The sequence below is a fragment of the Lepisma saccharinum genome, chromosome 16 (genome assembly GCF_977018435.1).
Source record: "Lepisma saccharinum chromosome 16, izLepSacc3.1, whole genome shotgun sequence".
Taxonomy (NCBI): domain Eukaryota; kingdom Metazoa; phylum Arthropoda; class Insecta; order Zygentoma; family Lepismatidae; genus Lepisma; species Lepisma saccharinum.
In genome coordinates this window covers 17,939,337-17,960,825 of record NC_139244.1, presented here as the reverse complement: position 1 = coordinate 17,960,825, position 21,489 = coordinate 17,939,337, and the positions used below count along the sequence as shown (strand labels likewise).

The window sequence follows — 21,489 nt, the reverse complement described above, 5'->3', positions numbered from 1 at the left end:
AACAATGTGGAGTAATACTGGGCATTAATCGTGCTCCCTTTGTCCAGAAAATCCACATGGATAACGCCCTTCATGTCCCAGAAGACACTTGCCTTCCAGCGGACGGCTGCGTTTTGCTTTTCTTGGGGGGCGGGGAACCTTTATTCCGCCACTCCATGCTGCGTCTTTTGCTCTCTGGGGTTAAATTGTGCAACCATGTTTCATCACGCGTGATGATGGATTGCAACAATTCATCACCTTCTGCTCGAAACCGATTCAGAAGCTTTTCACAGACCGACCTGCGTGTCCACTTCTGATCGAATGTCAGCTGGCGGGGAACCAACCTTGCACAGATTTTGCGGAAGCGTAAGTGGTCGTGAATGATTGTCTCAACACTCCCGACACTGATATTCACCTCGGCAGCAATATCCCGCACTGTTACTCGCCGGTTCTCAAGAATCATTTGCTCAATACGTGCGATATTCACTGGTGTGACTGCAGTCGGGCGAATGTGTCCATGCACTTCATTTGTCACCAGCTCCCGTCCTTCGCGAAACTGCTCACACCATTCATACACTCTTGTCCGCGACATCGTTTGTTCACCATACTGTGCTTACAATTGTCTGAAAATCTCAGCTGGTTTCACTTTCTCCTTCACGAGAAATTTGATTACACACCGCTGCTCCACAGCCACAGACACACTGCTTGCCGCAATGTTCGCTGCAACTGCTGCGCATGCGTGAAATACGTCATGCCGGGCGCTATTTACTCGCGAAGGAATACATTACGTCACCCTCACGTTTCATCATGATCCGGCTATTCATCGATTTTTTACGTACGAAAATCCCGGTCAACCTTGAACGACCCTTGTAAAACAAGAAGAAGAAAATCTTTTGAATGCTGAGTTCCATCTAAGTTAAGTTGTGTGAGAACCATAGGAATGTAACTTAAAAAATAAGCAGTTTTTTTCTAACGTGACTACTCATATTGAACGGCTTTATTTAATTTGTTCTTTTGTTTATGATGAATATTTAGAAAATAAACAAATTTATTTGCTGTATTACCAGGGCAGCCCAGCAGGAGATAGCAGCATTATCTCAAATGGCCGAGCATCTGAATTCAAAGTTGGCAAATGCAGAACCATCTGGAGACAGTGTGGACCTGGATAATCTTTTCGCCTTCCTGTCTGAAGTGCAACCAAACAGAAACCAAATCATTGATGAAATAGGTGAACGCATGGATGAGTTGGTTGAAGATCTAGATGTGGAGGTATGCCAATGAAATCTCTAATTTGAAATTCTTAATTATAAAAGGGATATCAGCGGATAATGCAGGCTCAACTATGACTCGAATTTGGGTGTCTGGCATACCATGCTCTTGTACCAACTAAACAATGGCATGGTATGCCAGAGACCCAGGTTCGAGTCCTGGTCTAACCTGTATTGTTCACTTAAATTTCTAAGTAACACATCTCCTGTGGGTGTCAAAAAGTAAGGTAATATTTATTAAAGTTTGTATTTTTTTCTGTTTGCCAATATAGAGCAGAATCTTCATTGTTTCACAGAGACCACTGGTTAAAAAAAATTCTAATGAAGAAATTGTAAAGTCCCAGAATATTTTGTAATGTTGCATTATTGAAGGTTAAATGTATAATGCCAGTAAAATGTAACATTAGGTTTTTCATATACGAGGTGCATTTCAAGAGAAATGGCTGATATTTTATAGGAATCAAGAAAGTATGTTTAGCAACATTGTATTATTGGTTACAATCATGTACATATCCACTTCATTTTTCAACATAGTCACCATTATTTTCCAAGCACTTTCTGTAACGTGACACAAGCTTTTTTATACCCTCTGCATAAAAGTTCACAACCTGGGAGATCGGCCAATTCAACACTGTCGTTTTCAACACCTTATTTGTTCAAATCGTTGAGATGAAAGCCACTTTTTGTAGGTGCAGGAAGAGGTGAAAGTCACTTGGTGCAAGGTCCAGACTATATGGAGGGTGATCAAAAAGTTCCCATCCAAACTTGTGAATCGTCTGAACAGTGAGGGCAGCAGTGTGTGGTCTGGCGTTGTCATGAAGAAGCACAATTCCTGAATGCAACATTACACGTGGTCGGTTTAGTATGGCACGTATGAGTTTGGAAAGTGTTCACAGTATGCTTGCAATGTGATTGTTTTCCCTGGTTCCAGGAAATCCACCAAAAGCATGCACTGTTGGTCCCAGAACACAGTTGCAATCATTTTTCGTGCAAAGGGAGCTTGCTTGAACTTTTTCGCCTTTGGTGCATCAATTGTTGTTTGGTCTCGACATTGACGTAAGAAATCCACGTTTCGTCACCTGTAACAATGTGGGTAAAGAAAATCATCACCCTCTCGGTCGTAGTGATCCAAAAAAGGATGTGCCGATGTCTCTCGTTTCATTTTGTGAACGTCTGTCAACATTTTGGGAACCCATCTGGCACACAATTTCCAATATCCTAATGTGTCTGTAACAATGCGGAACAATGTGGATGGTGAAACTTCTGGAAATTCGATGGCTAGAGAGCTAATGGTAAAGCGACTATTTTCTTGCACTTTATGATTCACAAGCTGCACCAAAACGTCAGTCTGAAGGCTCGGTCTTCCACTCCTCTCTTCATTGTGGATATTTGTACGGCCTTCTTTGAATGCACAACACCATTGCCGCACCTTTTCTTCACTCATTATACTGTCACCATACACTTCACACAATTCTCGAAGAATTTGAGCAGCATTTTGTTTTTTGGCGTGAAGAAATCTAATCACAAAACGGACTTCACACCTGTCGGGATTGTGTATGCATGCAGCCATTTTAACATGCTCCAACACACACGATAACTAACAGCTGACTAGCAAAAGTATGGTTGCTCGATAGCCAATGGACCAAGTGATGTTACTGCGCAGGTGCGATCTGATTACTGTTGCCAGTGGGTTCTTATAAAACATCTGCCCTTTTTTTAAAAAATGCACCTTGTACTTACATACTGTTGCAAATGCTTCTAGAACTATCTTTTGATTACAATAATTTAAGATCTAAACTCTGTGTTAAGTACAGTATTACATAAATCAGTGCTAGTTCATTCGGCCCTTGCAAGAATAAATTCATTGCTAGGTAGTAATTTTTGTGGATTTTTTTAATTAAATGTGATAAATCATTCCTGTTCAAGTTCCTCTTTGATATCTAAGAAGGTGGTAATTTCCTTGACCTCTAAAATTAAGTGATTGCCCTTAAATTAAGCAAAAATATCTAAAAATTAACCATCAGAAAATAAATCTAAAACATTCAATGAATCTAACAAGAGACAATTAATAAAAATGGATCACCTTCGCAAGAAAGTTGTTAATCCACCACTGTGCACTATTATCTTTTCAAGATCAACAAAAATATACATTGTAACAGTAACAATGGATTAGAGATTACTTGGTGAATCAAGTAGTAGATGCATGTACCTTTAATACAAGTAACTGTGAGCAAATGAACATATCAACATGATGGATGATGCACTTGTATCATTCCACCAGCATCTGTATTCCTGCAGAGTACAGTGAAATCTTGACTTTACGTAAAGTAAGTCTTGAAGCTTTTCTGTCGTCGTATAATGATGAAAAGATTCTCTCGGGCTATCAACCAGGTGAGTTGTGAAAAAGATTCCAAGCTTTTGAGAGCTAACGTCACTCTCATCTTCAGGTGACTTTACGTTTTTCAGGGGACCAAGCTGTAAAAACATAAAATGCAGGAAAATGTAAAATTGAATAACGTAAAATCGGGGTGGGGTTCCACTGTAGTAGTTCATTGGTTGCTCTCCAAGATGTATCTGTACCACTTCCTCTGTGCTTTCTCTCAAGATCACTTGTTTGCAATGATGCACCCATGTCTTATCCTCAGTTTCAGTTCTCTCTCTCTCTCTCTCTCTCTCTCTCTCTCTCTCTCTCTCTCTCTTTCTCTCTCTCTCTCTCTTTCTATCTCCCCCCCTCCTCCATCCAAAAAAACTATAATTGTCTGTATAATGTCTCAGGAGTCACAACTTCCAGTTCCTCGCTGCTACTCATGCAGACAGTAAGCTGTTGAGAAACTTCATTGTTTCAACTTTGCAGTATTCTAAGTCGTCCTGCACTATGGCAAATGCAGCTCCACAGCTGATGTACAAATATGCAGCCAATTTGGACGCTGTTATACCCATTGGTCTTCTTTAATCAAGACATCTGTCCTCTTGATGTACACATCATGGCAAACCACAATGATCTTTGTCAATTACACTTGTTCTGCTCACTTTAAACATTCCAACCAATTTATATAATGTTTGTTGATTCATGATGCTTGCACATTTGTACTGAGCAAACATCCAATGGTGAAGTTCCAGAGAAAGTGCTCATTGCTCTTGAATGGTACATTTCCTTGGATCTGATGTGGGATATACCCAGCTTGCAACAAACACCATAACTAAATGTTATACCAGGCTCTCCTAACCTTACAACATACACATTATTGGAGGCATGCATATTTCGTGAAATAACACATTGTAATGTTAATTTTTCATGTTTCTGAAAGGTGAGAAGTGCATTTTCCTACAGTTTTGTCACGAAATAATACGAAAGGAACTGCAAAATGCAAAATAGACCCTTAAACACTAAATTTAGAGTTTACTTACAGATGCGACATTTTCTGAAGTCAGAATTATCCTGAGAGTTATGCAATTCATGGAAAATTGATTAATTCTGATGTAAATAATTGAGAAGGAAAAATTGCCCCTTTTATACAGGAATAAACTTAATATTCTGCTAATGACACAAATGTGCTATTAGAAGGGATATTGTAGAAAAGGCACACCAAGGAGATGTAGTATGTAGAAATTTTCAGTGAAAATTGCAGGCTCGACCAGGACTCGAACCCTAGTCTCTGGCATACCGTGCCATTGCTCTAACCACTGGCTCGCCTGATTTTTTGCTATCGCTGTTTTACCTGCATGAAATCATCTCCATCAAACAGATCCTGTTGCGATAGCACTGGCAAAGATGATTTCACGCAGGTAAAACAGCGATAACGAAAAATCATGTGAGCCCAGGCCAGCTCAGTAGCTCAGTGGTTTGAGCAATGGCATGGTATGCCAGCGACCCGGATTCGAGTCCTGCATTTTTTCGCTGAAAATTTCTAGAAGAGATATGTTTATTTTGTATAGTAAGAGCAGTTTCTAAATTAAATTTGGGATTACATTCACATTTTTAAAACTAAAATGTAATTTTATATACTGCTTTTTGACTGCTATAACAACGAATTTTTATTTTATTTACCGCTGTTGAACCTGAAATTGACTTAGTTTTTGTACTGAAATTTTGCTTTTTTTATTTACCAAAAATATGTACTTCTACGCATTATTGGACCTAAGTGGAGTTGTATGTGAGGAATTGTTAGGTTAGGGGGGGGTCAGGTTTAGAGCTCTTAGCATTTAGTTTTAGCATTTGTTGCAAGCTGGGTGTGCCCTGCACCAGACCTACATTCCCTCTATGGAGCATCATGGACGTCCGCAGGATTTTTTCCAGGGAGGGGCAAGGAAGGTATTCTTTCCAGGGGGGCAAAAGGCACATTTTTTCCAAAAATAGTGTTGTTCCCTAAAAAAAAACATTGCTTAAATTTGAAGTTATGATGTTCATGCAATAATTGACACACATTATTGAGGCTAAAATGAAATTATATGTGTGAAATACATAATTTTTGGTTGACTTTCATCTTCTGGGGGGGGCATGACCCCCCTTGCCCCCCCCCCCTTCCGGACGCCCATGTGCAGCATCCATGTAGCTGTCGTAGAGATTACCACTTGACTGATAGCCAAGCTCAGAAGAGCAAACTACGTACTAACAAGCCATTTACAAATATGGGTCTTTTCATCAGCTTCTCTACATTCTGGTTACTCCTAATTTTAAAAAAATGCCTTTAAGTTTTGATTCACTTGTTACTTTAGATGTTTTAACAGCTAAATACATTTTTATATTCATTACTATAAAATTCCTGCCGTTACATGGACAATCTGCAAAGATATAAATAGGATATTACGAGGTTTATTTTTTAATTAGGGGCCATTTTGCGCTCACATTGGCAACACTCCATGCTTGGTGTTTTGCGCATGTGCGTTAGTTACCTACATGCCTTGCACGTAAACAGATGCCATTTGCACGTTGTGAAACGCTTGGTGTGGTTGTGGTGGACAATGGAAGTGGTGCAGGTGATAGAAAATCCTGCCGAGTGTGAGATACGATCAGTGATCAGGTTTTTGACTGCGAGAAATGTGAAAGGGGCAGACATTTACCGCCAGTTATGTGAGAATGTCATTGTTTAAGGTTGGTCGCATGAATGTTCATGATGAACCACATTCAGGATGCCCCTCAATCATAACAGACTCATTGGTGCATGATGTTGAGAGCGTGATACAAGCCAACCGCCATTTGACAGTGTCAACGCTGTCCGATTTGTTTCCACAAGCTTCACAGTCTGTACTGTACACAATTTTAGTGTTTGAAGTTCAGAAAGCTGTGTGCTCGGCGGGTGCCCAAAATGCTCACAGAGGAACACAGAGTAAGCGAATGGCAAGTGCATTGTCACAGTCGCTCATTGACTCATTTGTCTGGGAGCAGATGGACCACCCTCCGTACAGTCTGGATCTCGTCCTTAGCGATTATCACCTTTTCCTCCACTTGAAGACTTTCCTCGCTGGGAAGCGATTCAACAGTGTTGATGAAGCCAAACAGACCATGACGGATTGGCTGTCTGACCTGGCGGCAGATTTCTTTGATGAGGGTCAACAAAAGCTCATCTACCACTACAACAAGTGTCTCAAAACTCTGGGAACTACATTGAGAAATAGCTGAATGTACATATGAACAGCCACAGAGGTAATTAAATTTCTTCCTTTGCATGTTTTCGTCTTATTTGAAACGGCCCTTAATTAAAAAATTAACCTCGTACATATCTTCATTTTTTTCCCATGTTTATGTTTTCAAAGAACTCCAACCTATATACTTGAACTGATTAACCAATATACTTGATTGAATGGTTCAGTTTATTTCACTTTGCTATTCTGCTACTTTTAGCTGATTGCGAAGGTGAGTATGAATGGTGAAAAAATGAGATGGATTAAGGGACAATTACAAACATATAGAGATGACACAATACAATTCCTAGGAGAAGATTATCCTGGCTGCAGGTCCTAGCGCCAGTGTCTCTCTAGTCTTCAAGTACAGTCCAGGGTGTACTACGTGGAAGAGAGGTTGACATTTTGGTATCTCTAGAAAGTGTCACTCCTTACATCCCAATACACTTGAATTAATATGTGAAAAAAATGTATAATAGTAACATGATAACTCTCTTTTCAGCTGGAGAGTGTTATTCAGCAAGAACTCGAGCTAGCTGCACAGAAGAATGAAGATGGAAACAACTTACCTCCCCCTCCCCCGATACCACCATCAAGTCTGGAAATCCCTCCACTTCGCAATGGCAAGGGTCTCGGACAACCATCGCTTCCAGAACCCACGGAACCACCACCCCCGCCACCTGTGTCGAACATGTGGGAGAACGGCTTTGCTGTTAATGGAGAAATAACACAAATTGCACAAGACGGAGAACCCATCTATGAAGCAGTGCTTCCCCGTGAGGGTGAGACTGCCCCCAACGGCACCATACCACCACCTCCCCTTCCGAACGGGACTCCCGTGGTCCCTGTTGTTAACAAGACTGTCCTTCGCCCGAAAAGCCCTGGTGTGGAACGGATTCAAAGGACTAGTGTGATGCTTGATAGGGTTCCGAGTCCTGGTCCTGGCATGAGAACTCCACGTCGTGCTGTTTCTCCAGTGTGTAGTTCCCCTCGCCAGAGTCGTCCTAGTTCCCGAGGATCGTCTGTGTCTGGGGTGAGTCTTTTCATTTTTATATCTGCTTTTTGCTGTTGTTGTTCTACACCAGGACTGAACTTATTCATTGTCAGTATCATATCAATTCCTGCCTGTACATACACTTGAACATTATAACAATACAAAATTGTAGATGGAATAATTGTAAATATTCATCTGACTACCATGCAAGAGACCCGGGTTCGATCCCCGGCAGAGGAGAACCAGGATTTTTTACACCTGTTCAAGCGGCTCCGGTGCCCACCCAGCATCGTATAAAGTGGGTACCTGGAGGAAACTGGGGGGTAAAGGTGGCCAGGAGCATGGTGCTGATCACATCACCCACACCTTCGGCCATGATCAAGAAAGTGTGGGGCCCTAACTCCACACCCCCTATACGCCTTCATGGCATGGTGCAAAGCACACGGAGCACTTTTTTTATAATTGATTATGTATGTAACAATATTTACAATCAGAACCAGTCTTGCTACCCATCATCATCATCCTTTGCTGATTCCTACCTCTGGCTGTGTCGGCATAGAAGTCAAGCCTCTTCATTTTTTCCTGGTCTCCACCACTCCTCTCTTTCCACGGTGTTCCAATCTTGTTCTCTTCTCCTAACACTCTCCGCCATCTGCTCTTTCCACCGACATTTTGGTCCCCCCCTTGGCCTTATTCCCACTCCTTGTGAATTGTAAGCTCTTACTGGTAGTCTTTCTGCATCCATCCTCTTCATGTGCACAAACCATCTCATCTGTGCCTGATCTATCCTCTCCTGAAGCTTCACCACACCCACTGTCTGTCGGATCACTTCATTACTTATTCTATCTTTTCTAGTCTTCCCCAATATACTCTTTAAAAATTTCATCTCCACAGCCTGCATCTTTCTTTTCTCTGTATCTGTCATTGTCTCACTACACAAGCCCACCTAATAACTTGTTCTATTATTATTATCTATTTGCTATTGTGATTAATGGTGGATTGCTTATTGAAATCAGTAAAAAAACAGATTTTTCTTATTCTTTCATTTTCGTGCGACGCCAAGGGTCCCAGGTTCGAATCTCGCTCGGGCTTTGTTGTTTGTGAATGTCCATTCATCAATTTCATCATTTCATCACTCATCCCTATCTTCGCAAATTAGCCAAGAGGCACAAAACGTGAAGTAAAATAAACTAAATCAATCAATCAATCAATTATTCTTTCATTTCCATTCTTAGCACTGCAGGTGGGAAATCTGTGAAATCTGTATTTAAGCATGCTACTGTGTGGCGGTTTTTTTATTATTCATTCCTGAATTTTAAGAAGAAAGATCATCATTAAGTCTTGTTTCCACGTAATGTTTAGTTTATGTTTTAAAATAACAATAAATTCTGCCTTGGTCAGCATATTGAGTTTTTGGTAAGATCATGTTTTATCCACAATCAGTGGGCTTCTGTAATAACACTGTTTGAACTCTGGTGGAGATACATTACATGATGCTTCAGGTCCCACTTTTAAACTATGTGTCAAATCTCGATCAGCCTATTTGAACATGAAGTGGACTTTAACAAAATACAATATTTTTTAACTCCAAAACAAGGCTCAATAACTTTTTCATTTGGTGTAGTAGCACATTTTATTGGGTTTAACTTACAGCACTACGAACCAGTGTCATCATTAATATTTGTATAGATTTCTGTGAAAACCGATGCTTGAAAATTATGACTAATTACTTAGTTAACCAAAGTAAATATAAATTCTTGAATACACAAAAGTGTGGACATGCATGCACACGCATGCACATGTTTGTAGATACATAATATTGCAACTATGCCATATCAATAGAATTTTGCCTAAAATTTATAGATTGTTCACAAAATACATTTTAAGACACAATATTGGTGCAGAATTTATCAATTGCACATACTGCATAATAGCAAAACTGTTTACTTCTCAACCTCAGAGCATACGTACACTCCAGAAAACTACAGTGGAATCCCAATTTTATGTTCTCTGCTTTTACATTCAATATTCGTGGTCCCAATAGAGCAAAATTCTATAAAATTTTCCCCGATTTTACGTTTTCCCACAGCTTGGTCCCCTGAAAAACGTAAAATTGAGGTACCACTGTATTTGCCAATTTCATTGCATAGATTTGAGCCGGTACTTTCTGATTTATATATTGGTATAACAGCCTAACTTTGGTTACTTAAACTCAGATCTGGCCACTCTGCCTCTTCACCTGCTTATAGCTTGGTAGAACTACCACATGCAATTCTTTCTGCTATCATAATTTCCATTTGTGTATGTTTCAGGGTATACAGTCTTCCTATTCGTGGCGCTACAACCGTTGCGAAGACGATCCGGAACGTGAGCAAAGGCGGAAGTTTAGAGTGGAGAAGAAGCTTCAGGAGCTGGAAGAGCAGGATAAGGAAAACCTGGATGATACCTATCACGATATTGTGGAGTTTGCTCAAAATTATTTCAATTCGCATGAGAGATCGCCAGAAGGTAAAGCGTATTTCTGTTTTTAATTGGAGTATATTATGGCTGAGCCAATATCGATACTGATGCAAGAGTTAATAATATAAGTGATCACTTTTCACTTTTATTATTAGTAGGGATTTTAAGGTGCAAAATTATGATCGGGAAAGGGAATAAGGGGTCTGAACATTTTTTCAAAAAGGTGCAAAGAAATATATTGATAAAATGCTTTTTTTTCAGGTCTAAACCAGTTACATTCTTTTAACATTCTTTATTCAACATTGTAGCAAATAATATAATTTATGGTAAACATCATATAATTTATATTATACCATTTCATAGCTCTCGTTCTGCTCTACAATTGAGGTTATAGGATTTTATGTAGCTACTCAAGAAGAGTAAAAATCGTTTATTTTTCTGTCCAATTATTTAACAAGGCATGACGGAAAATGAAGGAAAAAAGGTGCTGAAGCATTAAGGAGAAGTTAAAAAGGGGATAAATGTGCTAATCTCATGAAAAGTTGCAACAAAGTGTGTTCATTTTATTTGATTTTGTGTCCTAAAACACACATCTCAAACGACCAGTATGAAAACAGCTATAATTTTGGAAAGGTGCTGCACCTTAAAATCCATCCCGTAATAATTAGTTATGACAAATATTTGTTCTTTTAAATGCAATGTTTCTCTTGCACTGCTGTTGGTAAGAAGCCTACCATACTTCTTGTTTTTTTCAATGCAGACAGGCTTCAGAGATGATGGAACAGGATAATAGAATCTGTCTATCGCTAAATCTTGTATCACACAGACTCAACAAGCATTGTGCGCCAGGCACAGTGAAGACTATTCTGTTCCAACCAGCATGTCTTAAGTTTTGCCTCACACTATGGTAAAATATGGAAATTCAGTTATCTAAAGAACTTTTTTTTAAATCTGCTCACCTCAAGTAAGAATCATTCTAGCTACAGCTCTGGATATGATCCTTTAGGGCATTGTTCCCTGCCTTTGCACAAAACCTTAAGAATCCATCCTACGACTTGGATCTTCAAGAGTGGTTCACTGCCATTGTCACCTAGAAGCGACACCAAGCAATCAGAAAATGTCCTTATAATCCTATAATCCCTAGCCTATGATGTTTGTTTTTAAATCAAAATTTTGATTGTTCCTAATGTTGCTAATGACGACCAGATTTTTCATTTGGGTCGAGAAAAATTGTGAGTGTTCTGTTGTGCACAGTGTATTCCTCATTCTCTCATAGAAACATATGCACTATTTATAATTATCACTTTTGTACTTCCAGGGACAATCATTGCAACACTAACAAGGAAGCGGAAATCCACGGAAATCATGCCAAAGTACGAGATGGTTACCTACTATCGTGGCTCAACAATTCCCAACTCTCACATTCACATGTATGACCCAGACAATATTAATGTTGCCTGCTCAATATTCAGGGTAAGTTCTTAATTGCATGCTTTACAATGCTTGCAAGCCCTGACACATAGACGGAACTATAAAGTCCCGTTCCAGAGGGAAAAAACAGTTATAAACTATCTATTTGAATTTCTGCAATGAACACTTCTCATGTCTGCAGATCAAAATCAGTTGCTACCTAAAACCAACACAAAAATCAAATGGAATGGGACTTTATGTTCACCATTGAAAAGCTTATCGATGTTTTAGTTTTCAGGTGCTCTTAATTTTTGATTCTCAAAGAATATCTTCTTCTTCTGAGGCACTACAGCTCTTTATGGGCTTTGGCCTGCTCACTTACATTCTTCCATTCTTCTCTATTCAACACACATTTTTTCCAGTTCTGGATCTTCATGCATCTTATGTCATTTCTAACGTTGTCTATCCATCTGGACTTGGGCCTTCCTTGGGATCTTGTGGCAATAGGTTTCCAGTTGTAAATTTGCTTTTAGAATTCTTTCTTCATGCGTTCTTTCAATGTGATCCAACCAGCTCAGTCTTTGAGCTTTGATGTATCTTTTTATATTATTATATTTTATTGATATATCAAGCTCTTAATTTGTATTAATTTGATTATTAGACTGTCTTGTTGAGCCATATATTTTCCTTAATATCTTTGTTTCAAATATCATCAGTTTCCGAATTATATCCTCTTTGAGCACCCAGGTTTCACAGCCATATATAACAACAGGTCTTATTATGGATTGGTACAGTTTTAATTTTGTTTTCCTGGAAACTAATTTAGATTGCAATATCTTCTTATTTGAATAGTATGCTCTGTTTCCAGCTGCAATTCTTTCTTGAATCTTTCTTCAATTGAATTTTTTCCATTGACCTGAGAATATAATAGACTATATTTCAGTTTGCAGGTCTCCAGTGTGAAGTGATTTTCTACCATGTTTCAAAGCTCAATGATTTATCTAAGTGACAAAGGATATTCGCAAAATAAGTTCTGTTTGCAAAATAATACCACTGAAGTCAAAATGGTGCACATGCCTGACAAGTTTCTTGATTCTTTGGCAAGGCATGGATGTCATTTCCAGTTATATGATCAGTCCTGATGTGGAAGAAAATCAAGAAGCACATCACATGTGAAATATTATGTTTTCAGTTTCTTGAATGCGAGGAACATGAAACTGACTGAATATGTCATGAGTGATTCAATGGTATTAACCCTTAACCAACACACCTAAAAAAATTTACACTTAAGACACACCTGGGTCCCTGTGACCCAGCTTCTTATTTTATTTTTTATGTGCATAAAAATTTGGAATTACTCAATATTTGTTCATGCTGTCTTGAAGTGTGTTTATTGGTAGTTGAAACAACAGTATGTTCATATAATAAAAGAAATATATTCACACTGTAACAAATAGATATATTTTGATAAATATATTTACATCATGACAAAATATGCATATATAGAAATGAGTACATTTGAAGAACTATGTGTGTCATTCTCTCCAATCTTCATATGTGAGATGCCCTAATATGCCAGGAATTAAATACTAATTATATTTGTATATATATAAATAAGAAAAATAACACAACTACAGTTATAGTATATGGTATAGTACCTTTCTCTAGGTGACTTTTTTCACTTTTCAATACAATTTAGGCAACATATACTGGTTTTTTTCCATAAACGAAATTAGATTTGTCAGTCTTACTGCCATATTCAGCTTCTTCTGCATCTTCTTATACTTTGGCATATTCACCTATATTACCATCTTCCTCTGTACATTCCGCTGTATCTCATTCATGTTCACTAACCTTATATTCACTATCAGCAACACTGATATCCATCTATATCTGTTAGGGAATCATTCAAGATTGCAAGGATGTATTTTTCGTTCACAATCCTCGATTCGACTTGGTCGATGTAAAAATCATGTTAACACAAAAAGTAACACTAACGACACACCTGGGTCCTGGGGACCCAATGTTAGTTGCTTTTGGCATATTTAGTACCTTCACAACATTAACCACTCCACTGGCTCAAATAGAACAAAAGGCTAGGAGACTACTGTGCCAGTCACGTCATTGCTGCCAATCGCTTCATAATGAAAGGCAAAATAAATTTCTGTTGGGTCCCTACGACCCAGGTGTGTCGACTAAGGGTTAAGATGAGTATGACTCATCATGTACATTGAAGGATTCGGAAATGTGCATGATGATCTGTGGACATGACATCTACATATCTTTTATGCACACTTATTTATATTTTGAAACAAAACTCGGGTAGATCGATATTGCCTAAATAGAATGCAATATTTAACATGTTAACATTTAAAATATAAATATTCTGAAGAAATGACTTAGATACACAGATATGCCCATACTGGCCGATATCTGTTGGAGTATAGATTAATCGTCCCATCCCTAATTCTTAATAAATTTATATATTGGAAAGGTTTTTGGTCAGGAACGTAAATTTCATAGAAAAGTTATTTCCTGGCATTATAAACTTATTTGGAAATTTTATTGTTGTATTTGAATTCCCTGCAGGACCTATGTAAGTACATCAGGGGAGAGTTAAAGGCTGAAAGCGAAATCCAAGTAATACAGTCCATCGTTGGCTATGCAATTGAGAGGGAAGAGCTCAGGGACGAGGTTTACGTTCAGTGCATGAGGCAGGCCACCAACAATCCTAGTCAAGAATCAACTGAGAGAGTGTGGCTCTTGTTGTGTCTGTGTATTGTTGCTTTCCAACCAAGCAAGCTGTTGTACAAAGTAAGTGAAAGTCTTTATTATTAATGACAGGTTAATAAAGTATCAAAATTTCAGTACAAAAACTGAGCACATTTTGTGCTCAAAAATGGTAAATAGCATTAAGAAATCTGTAATAATTTAATGTTTCTCATGCTAGCAATTACTTTATTCACTGTCAATTTCATTGACTCACTGTCACCATCCACAGAAGAGTTGTTGATATGTTTTATAAAAGTCCAAGTATAATATAACACATAATAAAATATATGATGGTAATATGTTTTCTATTTCAGGCTGGTTTACTAGATGTCATTTTTTTTATGTTGATATTCTTTCATTATTAGTTTGTAATTTTCTTTAAAATTGATTGCCACAGTTTGAGACTAGCCTTGGTTTGTATTTAACACTGAACTGTAGCAAAGGATTTCATGTATGGCTTCTTCACTTGTACAACACATTACCTTTTTTTTCTTTTTTGTTACAATTACATGAAATCTTGACATTTATGTTGTGCTGTGATAATCCTGATTATGAAATATTTGTTGCTTGTTTTAAGTGTTCCTGTGTTCTTTCCTTGATGGTTCTGCTAATATATGCATAAAATATATTGCATTTCAGTGTTATAATTGTAAATGAAACTCTCAAATTTGATTCAAAATGTACACTTCTCGCACAACATAAAATTTAAATTACACATTTATATATTTCACCTGTGCGAAATGCAAGTAAATACTGTACGTTTCTTTGGTTTCGGAAAATATGTGCTTAAAGTGATATTGGATAGATCTCCAAATAGTTCCATAGAGCACTAAAACATTGAGTAGTTCTCAGTGAGTACACTGATTGGAAGAAAATTCTGTTTTTCATTCAGTTTAGTTTAGTTGTTTGTTATAAGCTTGGGAATTTTTTGCCCAAGAATTAATTTTTAGAAATCATTATTTTTGAACTGCAAACTGTGGGGAGAAATGAGTTCAATATTTAAAATTATCTCATGTAAAATTATGAATACTTCAAAACTAGACTGATAGATTGCTATAGTATACTTCCAATGGAATATTTATTTCTTAAACTGGTTTCAATTGTAACAATTTTCAGGTAACATTATCAATAGAAATTGGAAAGACTGTTACTGCCTCAGCTCTTGCTAAGATTTCATATATTATTTACTGTGAATGTGATTTTCTTGCTTTTGGCTTATACTGATTGGTTATGTAACCCTGTATGTATAGCTCATGTTTATATTTGTACTTAATACTATTGTTAACCTTTTTATTCCTCAATGTAATTTGTTTTACAATTTTGCTGAAAAACTTTGGTGATAAACTTGTATCTTCGTTTCAGTATTTTGTATGCTTCCTGAAGAAAAATCTTCAACTTGAAGGAAAGTTGAAACAGTATGTCCAGTGGTGTATGGATAACTGCAAGAATATTAAAGTATCGTGCAGGCAGTATCCACCTTCCACAGTAGAAATTGCTGTAAGTATGTAAAACATATATTTGTGGTTTAATATATATATATATATATATATATGCAAAACTGACTTAATCTCATAATGAAATTTGGTGTGCAAAAATTATATTTTTCTGTTATGGTGAATACAATCTTAAATTTGATTTGGATACATTTTCTACCTAAAATAAAACTATCCATGTAGAATGCATGGAATATTATGAATTTTATTTTTTAAGTCTAGGTTTCATTATACATTTTGCTCCACAATTAATCAATATTCCAGTATTTTCCATAGCTTGCAGGACAATTCAGAATCAAGAAAGTGTTATGTATATATATTGTACACTTCATTTCTAAAAGGGTTTATTTTGCACTTTGCACATCATTCTGCACCATTTCATGGGAGGGAATGTGATACGAAACTGCAGTTCTCACTTTTTGAAACCAGATAAAATTAACAGCACAGTGTGTTCTCGTATTTTGTGTACCACCAGCATAGAGTAATGTTAAAAATGGTTGGAAATTAGTCATTTTGTCTTCATTCAGATGTGTTAAATTTTTCAAGTTGTTACTCAGATCAATTTATGGATGAAAGAATCAGTATTCAACTCGTAGCCTTCAGTACATTATTCGAGTGTCCTTTAACAAGAATCCAACTATTAGCTTTTGTTTACAAGATGAAGTTCCCATCCCTCTCCTTTTATGTTGAAAAATATTCAGTATGTACATACACGTGTCACTGTTAATATATTATCTATGATTTCATTCTTTGCAGGCAATGAAAAGACTGGGAACAATCGTTTGTCGTTTCTTCTTCCTTGATGGACGAACCAAAGCCATTGATGTGCATCCGACGGACACAGCAGCAGATGCTGGCCAGAAATTAGCTGAAAAGCTTGGACTGCAAAATCTAGAAGGCTGGGCTATTTACCAAAGCAGGCCAGATGGTGAAGAGCACGTTCGAGCTCATGACTATCTCTATGATGTGATAGCTGCATGGGAAATGTAAGTCCTTTTGCTTTGCTCTCAGTAGAAATTAAATCAACTCTCTCTACACTGTGGAATATACTGTAGAGATATCTCTATTGTGTTTTGGAATAATGTTTAACCCCTTCCCTGTGGCAATGTTGAAGAGAAGTGCATCCAAAAAGAAATCATCTGTATATAGATGCAACCGCAAATTCGTTTCATCGTAAATAGTAAATAATGTAAAAAAAATAACTATAAAAAGACTTGCCGCAAAGTGAAGCTAAGTAAAACAATCTATATATAGACTCTGCCACAAATAAACATTCCATATTAGGTAAGGTAAAAGATAAAGTTCCCACTGCATGCAGCACCAAGCCATGAAGGCACATTTAGGAGATTTGGGGGCAGGGCCGCACAACATGTTCTATAACCCAGCCATTTTGAAGGTGGTGGTCAGCACCATGCTCTTGACCACCTTGACCCTACAAAGTGGTGTCTATAAAAATGACTTGCCGCAATACAAGAACCGTTAATTTTGAAATACCGTCTATATGCAGCTCCGCCGCAGTCAATGGGTTAATGTAAGTTAGATTCATAAAAGTTGAATGTATAATGCATGAAAATGCAGAATCTGGGAATGCAAACCAAGGTTCCAGTATATGTTATTTCCTGTGTGCAGTTCTTGTGTTTGTCTTAACTGTGTGTTTGTACATATAACTAAAACGGCACTCTCTTTTCTTTTCTTGTATTTTGTATATAATGTACATATATTTGATATATTTATGCTATTCTATATTATGTGAAAGTGATTTTGTTTATGTGTCACATGATTCAGCTTACATACTTGGGGTATAATTTTATTGCGTTATGAAAAAATGCACAGGTCATATTAGCTGTATTCATACCTTGCTACTTCTTGTCCCGAAGATAGCAGTACCCAGAGCAATAACTACCTGAATCAAACATATATTTTGTTTTTATAACAAATTTATGTGCAATAGCATGTAAGAAATTGGAATTACTTTTCTTTTTTCCAGCAAACATTCCAAAACCGGCAGCAGCATGTCATCATTCCCAACCCTGACGAAGAGAGGGAGTACGTCTACCCTTGGTAGTGGCGAGAATAGGTTCGTTTTCAAGAAGAGGCTATTCAGGAACACTCGCGAGCTTTCTCAGGACCCTGTGGAAGTGAACATGCTCTATGCTCAGGCAGTATACAGTGTTGTGAAGGTAGGTCATGTCCCTGCAAGATGAAACATGCACGGTTTAATTTATATATGATTTGCAGGTCAGTAATAAGAGTAGTAATGGACTCGGTGTGGAAGTTGAAGTCGCCCCTTTTGTGGAGGACCTTGAAGCAGATGCCAAATGCAATTGTAGAACATTTTCCAGTGGCACATTCTGGACATATGACCCCTCTTACCGCAACAATTTGTATTTATTGTAGACATTTATTATTGTGAATCCGATATAATAGAACAGGGTGGCTACTCACCAGGAATTCCTTGAATTCTGCGTGAATTTTTTTCCATAGACATGAAATGGTGCATCTTTTTAACCCAAATCACATTGAATTTAAATGCCCTGAGGTGAAAAGAAAGCTGCATGGAAAATAAAACTGCATTCTCTCAATCCGTTTACTTTGTTAGTTTCCTTTGCAGAACAATCTATCTGCCAGATGGAAGGTTATTGCAAGATAAGATATCTTGAAGTTGATTAAGTAAATTCGAGTTATAATTTTTGTACAATAGCATTTTTTTGTAGATTAGTATATTCCATAACATTTGTATCTTGTGTCTTTATATGTCTTTCGTATCTGAGTATGTGAAATGGCAAATGTAAAATTTGCACCTGTAATTAAATATCTTAAATACATATATATAACATAACCCCACAGCTCTACAGCACCTTGGCGGGCCTTGGCTTACCTACCGACTGCTGGTCTCCCTCCCACACTGTTCCGCCGTCACCTGTTATAGCGTGGAGGTCTCAGACCAGTGTTGGGGTGACGGGTGATCAGCCCGACGAACCCCCAGCCGTAAATACATATATATATACACAGCTTAATTGAATTGAACTAGAATTTTTGGATACATTGGAATCACATAAACCCTTTATATTCTTAATATATTTGTGTGGGTGGCGAGGCGGTAATACATAAGGTTGAAATAGAGAAAAAAAAAACATCTGCATGTACTCTTGAATTTTTGGAAAGTTCGCCTTGAAAACTGAGAATTAAGCTTGAATTTGATCATGGTCCGAGAGTGGCCATTGATTAAATAATTATCTTATGTGAAATTACGAATATTTTCAAGAAAAACTATGGAAGATTGATATGCTATACCTCGAAATACAAATTATATTTTAAAAGTTATAAATATTTTGAATTTCTTTAAATTCTTTCGTTTCCAAGTATTGGCATCATTATATGTTGGAGTCTGTAAGAAAATATTGTTATCAGGTCAGAGTCATATCTGCTCTGAACAATTTTCATTGCTAAAATGACATCTTTATAGGTCACAAGTGTATTTTTTCTGGAGATATACCATACAAGCTCCTTTTCCTTACTTGAGAATTGCTTGCATGTATTAATCAAATGTAATTGAACATTAAATGCTGGCATGACTGTGTTGGATTTGCCTTTTAAAAAACCCAAATAAAAACAGAAAAACAACAATATCTGCCAAGATTTTGTGAATTTTGTTGAATGTGTATTACATGTCATGAGTTAATTGTACATTTAATTTTCAGTGCGATGACTTCCCTGTGAACGAAAAGATAGCATTGCAGTTGGCCGGCCTGCAGGCACAGGTTGCGCTTGGAGACCCGCAGGAATCAAAACTCGAATATTACTCGGAAGTTGACCTGTACCTTCCATATAGAATAAGCAGGACTCGAAGTGAAGACCACTGGGTAGGTATTCATTGCAACGTAGTTTTCAGGGTCTGTGTTTCAGCTAAACATGCTGCAAAACAGTTGTGAATTATAGCTGAAAAAAGCAGCTTAACAAAATATAGGGTGGAGTCATTATGTACAGTCATGGACACTTCTGAGTTATAATGATTCCAATGAAAGTCAATGAGGTTGTTACAGCCTAGAAGTGTCAGTGACTGTACCTTATATGCCCATACAGTACTCACTCTTGTGCATGTATTTCTGGAAGGTTACGTCGTGCAGTATGGCATGAAACAAAACCGACTGAAATTCACATTTATTTATTGAATTGAAATACATTTCAAGTTGTCCAAGAAAGATTGTAAAATGGATATTGGAAAACAGAAAAACTTGACACAGTAGTCCTAGGTGTGGGAGAGTGTAAAATTTTGGAAAATTTTACAAATGTATGCTCTATTGGGACCATGAAGTTTGAATGTATAATACAGGAAAATATACAATCCAGAAACAAAATTATGGTTCTACTGTATTACTTTTTTGACAGATTTGATATACCTAGTACCATACACTGCTCACACTGAGGTAATCAGTGGACTAAAGGGAACATTCTGTCAACAAGTGTAGTGTAGACATTTGTCACAATGCTACGTATTACAAAATAATATAACTTTCTTGTAAGACCACTGATGGTGAACTACTTTCCATTGTAATATAGATGTGAATTCTACATCACCCTCCCTCCCAGTGTGATAAAAGATGTAAATATCTAATACATAACATGATTTGTTTTCAGGTGCCAATAATAGCTCAGGCACACATGCAGTACGGAACTGGGAAGTCTGAAATCACAGCCAAAGTCCTCTACTTGTCTTGCGTCATGCAGTATCCACTTTATGGTTCTACTATGTTCAATGTAACCTACCGAGGGTATTGGTCATATGGTAAGTGTGTTACTTAATGTGTTTATTAATTGTAGTTAAAGGTATTTCAATTTTGTTTATTTAATGCCCACATTTTGTGAAATCATTTAACCCTTATCCAGGCAAGCTATTTTTGTAATGTGTCCAGGTAAGCAGTGCATTGTTTTAAATGGATCTTGCCCTTCTAATGCGAGACTTTTATGTTTCATTTCTGTGCAAGCAAGCGAGTAACATGATATTTAACCTAATCATCATTGTTATGTCCATAATTCTTTTATTCATCATCATCATCAACGTAATTGCATGTTGTTGTAATTCTTGCAGCATAGTATATGAAACATGTTAGGCCGGAAGGTAGTGTGAGGAAATTGTTTTATTTGCTCATGTATTTTTCATTTTTCTATTTTAGTGTTAATAATATTTTTATGTGATGTCTTATATAATACTTTACTTTTTATTAAACATTTGTTAATACATATTCAGGTAGACTTCTTTACATATCAATTGTACACTGTGTCCGACAGACACTGCTTGCCCGTTTACGTAAGTGAAATGGAAAATATTTTTTTACGCATAACCTTCTTTATCAAACAAAATCAAATATTGTGAAATGAGAAAAAGAGAGAAACAAAGAGTCAAAAAATATCATGTTCGTAGGAAGTATCGTTTGGAGTATGTGACAAAATATATAAGCAACAGTATTTGATAGACACTGGTTGCCCGTTT

At 37.2% G+C, this 21,489-nt stretch overlaps 1 protein-coding gene across 3 annotated transcripts in view; it reads left to right on the top strand.

Annotated features, from left to right (window-relative positions):
• Positions 1 to 21,489, top strand: part of Myo81F (unconventional myosin 81F) — a 333,460-nt gene that overhangs the window by 278,229 nt on the left and 33,742 nt on the right. For all 3 annotated transcript variants that reach the window (XM_083137796.1, XM_083137797.1, XM_083137798.1), the window contains 10 exons: positions 1,047 to 1,248; positions 7,372 to 7,902; positions 10,176 to 10,371; positions 11,642 to 11,796; positions 14,323 to 14,547; positions 15,868 to 16,002; positions 16,755 to 16,984; positions 17,986 to 18,178; positions 19,700 to 19,861; positions 20,637 to 20,784. In XM_083137796.1, the coding sequence (XP_082993922.1) occupies positions 1,047 to 1,248; positions 7,372 to 7,902; positions 10,176 to 10,371; positions 11,642 to 11,796; positions 14,323 to 14,547; positions 15,868 to 16,002; positions 16,755 to 16,984; positions 17,986 to 18,178; positions 19,700 to 19,861; positions 20,637 to 20,784 (2,177 nt within the window). The remainder of the gene's footprint in view (positions 1 to 1,046; positions 1,249 to 7,371; positions 7,903 to 10,175; positions 10,372 to 11,641; positions 11,797 to 14,322; positions 14,548 to 15,867; positions 16,003 to 16,754; positions 16,985 to 17,985; positions 18,179 to 19,699; positions 19,862 to 20,636; positions 20,785 to 21,489) is intronic.